Source organism: Vipera ursinii (assembly GCF_947247035.1).
Source record: "Vipera ursinii genome assembly, chromosome: 5".
Lineage (NCBI taxonomy): Eukaryota > Metazoa > Chordata > Lepidosauria > Squamata > Viperidae > Vipera > Vipera ursinii.
The window spans coordinates 340922-347967 of record NC_139518.1 but is presented as its reverse complement, the minus strand read 5'-3'; the positions used below and the strand labels follow the sequence as shown (position 1 = coordinate 347967).

Here is a 7046-nt window from a genome sequence, read left to right as displayed (position 1 = left end):
GAGAGGGGAGAGCGGAGCAGCCTGGGTGGGGAGGGGGGACAGAGCCTCGGGTGTGGAAATCCCCCCAACCCACCCGAGGCTGGATCTTTTGCGTCTCCTCCGCGCCTGGCTGAATCTTCCACCCGGCGAGGCGACCCCCCCTTGTCGCGGCTCACGGGGTGGTGGTGGTGTGGCCGAGAGGCGGCCAGCGAGGGAACGAACGCGGTCAGACACGGGCAGCCCAGCAACGTGAGAAGGGAAGGGCGGGCGCACCAGACTTTACAAGGCTGTTTACTACAATTACAATTAGATAAAATGTCTTTATTACAACTGGGTGGGTACCATTATAAAAAACAGCAAAATAATTTTTTATGCGGAGCCACTTAAACCAAAGTATTTTTCAAACAGTTTAAGATGAGGGGAGGGGGGTGTGTCTTGCCAATCACGGCCTGAGGTGCTGGTGGCAGAGAATACGTAATTTATCGAAATGTTTGCATATTTATACAAACCTTTTTTTTTAAAAAAACTGGACATTTCTATGCTCTAAAGTGATCACATCTGAACCTTTAAATCAACTTTTCCATCATATATACAAACATTTGATTTTAGAATTTAATCCTTGCAAGCTAAAAACACGAAGCCCTTTTAAGTCTGTGACGGTCAAGGAAAGCTTTTGAGAGTAAGATCATTTGCAGCATTAAGAATTATTCTTCACCTCGTAACTACTGATTTGCAGCCATAATATACTACAGCAGATAAAATCACCCAGCGAAGGAAAATCGTTTCCCCACCGGAAAAATAAATAAAAATGAAGAAGAGTGCAAGTTCGTAAAATTGCCAATTGAGGGAATGGGTGGTCCTTGCCCACCTGAGGCAGCTGTCTTTCCAGCAGAACACGAAGACCCCAATATTGCAGCAGATTCCTCTCCCCTCCCCATTCCCTCTGGAGCCGGGAGGGGAGCTGCCACCGTGGGTGGGTTGCCATGTGTGGGCTGAGAAGCGCTGGGTGGGCACAAGCAACCTCGGCGGGGGGGGGGGTTGCCCACGTGTGCAGGGCGGAGGGATGTGCCATGAAACCCAGCAGTCCTATAGTTATTTGGGAAGAAATAAAAGCATTAATAAAAAAATAACCCTGAGGGATGGAGGTGTGTGTGTCTGTGCGTATATATTATTTTAAAATCTGGATACTTTAAAAAGTATAATTTAAGAGTTTCTTTTCTCAAGCAAGCAAATCCTCTAGAGATATGCATAAATAATAAAATATTTAATTGGCCATATATACAATCCTAACTTACAGCTTTTAGGGGTAAGTCTGTCTCAAGTAATTTATGAACCCCTCTGAATCCAAGTTAGCAAAGTGATCTTGTTCACCTGAATTCACAAGGAAGTGTAAGAAAATAATTATTTAAAAACGCCAACTTCGGAATTTTAAGTGTCACTGGAACAGACTGAAGATGCACCCCATCTGGAGGGGGGACCAGCTTTCTTTGAGGGGTCACCCCACCTGCTCCCCAAAGGGCAGGCTCAACACAATATTGCTTTTAGCCCGACGACCCTGTGCAAACGCTCTGCAGACCATCTCTACCAGTCCCCCAAAGTCTGCTGACGAGCCCCCTTTCCTTTGCCTGGCTGGGGAGACGGGGAAGAGCTGGAAGGCGCAGCGGCCACTTTTCAAAACCCCAAGGGGAGCCCCAAGGGGAGCCCCCTCCTTCGACAGCCGCCGCTTCCCGGCAGTGAGAGGCGCTCGCAAGCCACACTTCCAGGGTCCAAGGAGGGATGCACAGCCTCAGATTCTCCCGTTACTACCACCACCAACCGCAGAAGTAAAATACTTGTGAATTTCAAACGCAGAAGGGAAAAACGCTGCAGCGGGCCGACTTCCTTCCCACGCGGCATGGGTGTGAAGGCCTGACCGCAGCTAGTTTCTCCAGCAGCTTTTCCTGGTTGTTGCAGCTGTCCAACTCTTAGCACCGGGGTGGAGCAGTTGCCATCTCGGCACAACCACCGTCTCAACCGTTTGCAGCGCAGATGGGAGAACAGCGCTGCAGCCGAGCGGCCGTGTTTTCCACAGCCCGATGCTCGAGCTTCAGAGTAGCCTTCCCAAGTTCCTGTCCAGCCGGGGGTTGCTGACCACCTGCTGAGGCCTTCCCCTCTCGCTTTTGGGGCGCCTGGTCGTGCTCCAAGCGATGCTCTCCCACGGCTGCTCTGAGCCAGGATTCTGCCAAGCGCTCCCATCGGTTACGGCAGCCCTACTCCGGCCGGCAAGGGACTACCGGATGGGGCCTTGTGGGGGGGGGAGCCCAGAGTGGTTCCAGGGGGAAGAAGGCCGCTTGCCTGCGCCTGCATAGAGCTCTTGCGGAGGTAAGGAAGGAAGACGAGAGTGGGAAGCCGCCAGCTCCTCCTGCTTCCTGGCACCGGCCCCTGGGCCTCCCAAGCACCTTGAGGTCCAGATAGGGGAGGGGGCTGCATGTGGTGAGATGTTCGGGGGAGGGTCAGGAGGAAGGAGGGGACACCGGCTGGCAACTCCCACTCTGAAAACCCCCAAACAGCTCCAGCCCCTTTCCTGGAGGCCAGGGCGAGTGGCAGAGAGAGGCCCATGCAGCCGGGTAGGGAGGGGGAGAGCTAGTCCTCCCAGGATCAGGGGGAGGGCGGAGGGAGCAATCCTCCCCTCCCCCAGAGACCAGCCAGAAAGTCCCCGTCTTTCCGAAGGGGCCGAGTGCCCGTTTCCGTGCATAGTTTCAGAGGCCAAGGCAGGTGGTCCTTTGCGGGGGGCCGAGAGCAGCCAGGAGCCCCATCCCAGGCAGGCCTGGAGAGGAAAGATGTCCTGCCAGGTGCTCGGCCCGGGTGGCCGAGGGGAGGAAGACGGGCATCGGCAGGGAGGGAGGGGAGCCCAGCCAGCCGTCTGGTCAGCAGCAGAGAGGCCAGGCCGTGGGCAGCCCCGGCTTGCGCCAGGGGGCCTCTGCTACGTCACGGTGACCACTTGGCAGGAGCCGTTTCGGCAGGAGGGGCCGGGGGCCTCGGTGGTGGTGCGGCCCTTGGGCGGCCACTCCGGGTCCACCAGCAGCTCCTGGGCCAGGTGCATGTAACGGGCCTTGGGTGGCCTCTTCTTCAGGCCCAGCAGCCCCGTCAGGGCGCATCCACAGCAGCGGTCCAGCCCCTCCTGGAACGAGACAGAGGGTGGGAAGCTGACCTCTGGGGCCTCCCGCAAGGCGCAGAGGGGAGGCTTCCCAACGCTGCCCCCCCTTCCCCAGGGTGCCCCAATTCAGCTGCAGACCAACTGAGCGCCGTCCCCTGCCTGCACGGGGGCCGAGGGAGGGACGCTGTCGCCAAGCCTAAGTGCCAGCCCTCTAAGCTGACGGCCCAGCGCCAAGGCCCACTTGCCCGCTCCCCACTTTCTCTATCCCCCCCCTGGAGCTTCTGTGAGGGGTGGAGGGGTGTGCAGCGAACCCCAGACCCTCCTGCTCTGCCCTCCCCAACCTATCAGACCCCCTGCTCTCTGACAAGCGCCCCACAGGTGAGCCCCAGCCCTTCTCCTCCGGCAGCCGAGCCCCCCACCCCCACCAACCGCCTTCCAAAGGGAGCCTCTGCATGCTTGACGAGGGAGGAAACGTGCACAGTTCCAACCTGAGCCGGGTGGGAGGAGGAGGAAGAGGAGGAGGAGGAGGAGGAGGAAGCTAGACGGTCCTCCCCTGGCTTGTCTCGACTGAAGAGGACCTTCCAAAGGACCAAGTCAAGGAGAAAGTTCTGTGGTTTGATCCGAGAGGCAGGGAGAATCCAGAAGGCACAACCAGGAGGGCCCCAGAACCAGAGAGAAGTCAGGGCGATCAAGTCAGTGCAGAGAAGGACAGGTGGGGAGGGGGCTCCCAGGAGGAGGAGGGGGGGCTGGCAGACAAGCGCATGCAGAGGGCAACCGTTCCGGTGCCGGACTGTCCCTTCCTCCCCCGACGCCGAGGTGGTGGTGGTGGTGATGATCTCGGGAGCACCTGAGCCCTATCAGTCAGCGTCAACTACCGCAAGACCCGGTAGTTGCTGGCCTGTTTATGACCAAGGGGAGCCCCCCACCCTGGCAGGGCTTCCTGCAGCTTGGCCCCCAGCTAAAAGCCCAGAAGGCACCTCTGTGGCCGTCAGAAAGAGCGGCTCCCCACGGCTCACCTCCACCAGCATGGACACCACAGCGTTGGCAATGACGATGAAGAGGACCGTGACCCGCCACGCGTAAGGCACGCAGACCAGCTGTGGAGCAACAACACTCTCAGGTGATGGGGGAAGGGCTGGCTGGAAGCCCCTCTTCCTGGGGCCCCCAGGGGCCATCCTGGGACCGGGGAGAAGCTCACCTGGGTGTCTCCACCCTCCTTGCCCGGCCTCTCCCCCAGATGGGTGCCAAGGGGGCTCGGTGAAAGTGCCCGGCGGCTGGGAAGGGGGCCGATGCTGTGGCCGGGGGCCAGACCCCCCTCTTACCTCCAAGAACGATTCGATGGCTGCCACCGGGTGGAGCAGGATGGTCAGAGCGAAGGCGTAAAGGGCAACCACGGAGACCACAAACAGATCTGGGGAGGGAAGAGGGGTCAGCTGCCTTCACCGCACCTCCCAGCAGAGAGAAGCCTAACCCTAAACCCCCCACCCCAGGGCCGGACGTGGTGCCTTTTGGGCGCCAAGACCTCCGACCCATCAGTCTTTGCTCAGCTCTGTGTGTGCGTGTGAGACTCCCTCCCCCCCTCCCTGGGCTGGGCCACGTACAGTTCCTGTAGCAAGGCTGGCGGAAGGGCCTGCCCTTGGAGAAGACCACGGCCACGATGAGGTACTGGAAGCAGGAGACGAAGAAGAGGGTGGTGTTCTCGTAGTTCCGGATGTTGTGCTCATCGTGGTCGTGGTGGGAGACGTTGGCCGGCTGGGAGGCGCTGGCCGCGGCCGAGAGGTTGCAGGCGCTGGAAGGCAAGCGGAAGGCAGGACTGGCCACGCAGCAGAGGCCGGCCTCTGCCACCGGCTTCCTCTGCGGGCATCCGGCTCAGCCAGGCCCCGGACGGCAGCCACTCCAGTCTAAACAAGCCTTTGGGAAAAACTAAAATGCCACGCGCACACACACACACACACACACACACACACCCTTCCTGGGCTTTCTGCAGGCACAGCAGGGAAGCATCATCTTCCTTTGGGAGGGGGAACATACCCAACCCTCCCCCCTCCCGCCAGCTGCCCAAAGGCCTTTCAGCAGCAGCCAATCTCTTGCCCCCCCTGCTTTCCACGTCCCCCCCAGCCCCCCTGAGACCAATGGGGACCCCGCAGCACCCCAGAATCTGGTCTGCTTCCACGCTGGGCCTTCTGCTGGGTCCCAGCCCACATGCAGGGTCCCCGAGTCCCCCAGCCCTCAGCAGCCTCCCCTCTCTCACGGCAGGCAGCGCAGGCGGCCCGAGTCCCCGCTCTTGGCTCCAGAGCCTGGGCCCGCCAAGAACCCTCCGGGGACTCGCTTCAAACCGCACCCAGGACTGGCTGGGCTACCTGGGGCCGCCCTGAGAGCAGAAACTCAGGAGAAGACCTGGGCTCCCATTGGAGGCAGTCCTGAACGAGAAACGGCTGAACTCGCGTGAAGCGCCTCAGGCCAGCTCAGCGGCTGTCCGCAAGGAGTTCAGTACGACTGTTAACTGACCGGGAAATCCTCTCGCGTGTGACCTGCCCACCCACCTTCCCTTCCCTTCCCTTCCAGCCCAATTTACGGGCTGCCCCCACCCGGCTTCCAGTGAACGAGGTGCAGCTTCTGCCTAGTAATGAAATTGGTTGGAAAAGGGATGTTAAGACTCCTTATTTTTGCAAATAGCATTTTTTTGGTGCAAATTTTGCAAATAATTAGGAACCCTTGGGACAAAAGCACAACACGATGACAAACAAAAGAAGAAAATACTATTTAAACCGTACACCGGCCTAGCCACGCCACGGCAACTGATGTGTTGAGGTGCGGATTGTGAAAATGTTGTCTGCCTTTGGGAAAAAAAACTAGGCAGAAAGGCTGCTCCCGATTTTTTGGCCACCGCAGAACTGGCGCAGCCTCTTCCGTCCAGGGGCCCAGCCTTCCCCTGGAGGAAGAGGGGGAAACCGGCTTCGCTCTTCTCTGGGAAGGGGAGAAGCCCACTTGGGGTTGGGGGGGAGGAGGAGGAGGACTTTGGCTGCTCTTGGACGGTCCCCCTGCCCCTGCTGCCGCTGTCTCGTCCGGAATGCCCCTCCCGCCTCCCACCCGGCCGCGGTCTGCGGTCTCTGGCTGGACCTGCAGTTCCTCGGGAGAACACTCGGCGGCAGAGCCGCCATCCGACCTAGCGGGACCCTTTGAGGGGCGAGGAAGGAGCATCGGCTCCCAGCTCCGCAGCCCTCTTTCAGAGCAGCTCCCCTCCACGTCTCCGGGCAGAGCCAGACGGCCGGCCTTCTCTGGAGCTGGGGAATGGGGAGAACAAACACTTCCCCTGGCAGGCAGGGAGTTTGGGCCGCCGGGTGACTGCTGGGCCGAACAGCAACACCTCAGGCCCCAGGGCTTTTCGCTCCGGTGAGTCCGCTGGAGACAAGGTAAGAACCGTTCTGCTGGATCGGGTCAAGGCCGGCCTTAGCCGAAAACCTTGGTTTTCCCGGGGGTCCAACCAGGCGCCTCTCCTCTGCAACTGGGGTGGGAGTCAGGTGCCGCCACCCTGGAGGGAATGAGCCCGTCTGGGGTTCCGTCAGTACTCAAAGCAGAAAAATGTTGAGAAAAGGGGAAGACCAGGCCGCCTTAGAGAGTTTCACAGCTTAGCCACAGAAGTCCTGTCACGGCCACTAGGTGACAGCAAAACGCTCAACTGTCTATAACTCCCTGCTGCCATCTAGTGGGGGAAGGCTCAGAATGGAGATTCCCTGAATCCCGGCTCAGCAGCTCAGGACCCGAGCGGTTAAAAGTACCGGCGTGTTCATGCTCCGTGGCCTCTCGGCACGCACGCTCTCTCTGCCCCACGGCCTGGGAAGAGCGATCAGCTCCCGAAGTCGCGGCAACCGAAACGGCTTCTGAAAAGCTAGAAAGCAGCTGGGAGGGGCTTTCTAATAATCGGCCACGA

At 59.4% G+C, this 7046-nt stretch overlaps 1 protein-coding gene across 2 annotated transcripts in view; it reads right to left on the bottom strand.

The window, feature by feature from the left end:
• Positions 1-279: 279 nt before the first annotated feature.
• Positions 280-7046, bottom strand: part of ATP13A3 (ATPase 13A3) — a 40540-nt gene continuing 33773 nt past the window's right edge. For both annotated transcript variants that reach the window (XM_083363875.1, XM_083363874.1), the window contains 5 exons: positions 4717-4904; positions 4438-4526; positions 4132-4212; positions 3604-3723; positions 280-3139 (listed from right to left, as the gene is read on the bottom strand). In XM_083363875.1, coding sequence (XP_083220001.1) covers positions 2942-3139; positions 3604-3723; positions 4132-4212; positions 4438-4526; positions 4717-4904 — 676 coding nt within the window. In that variant the 3' untranslated portion in view covers positions 280-2941. The remainder of the gene's footprint in view (positions 3140-3603; positions 3724-4131; positions 4213-4437; positions 4527-4716; positions 4905-7046) is intronic.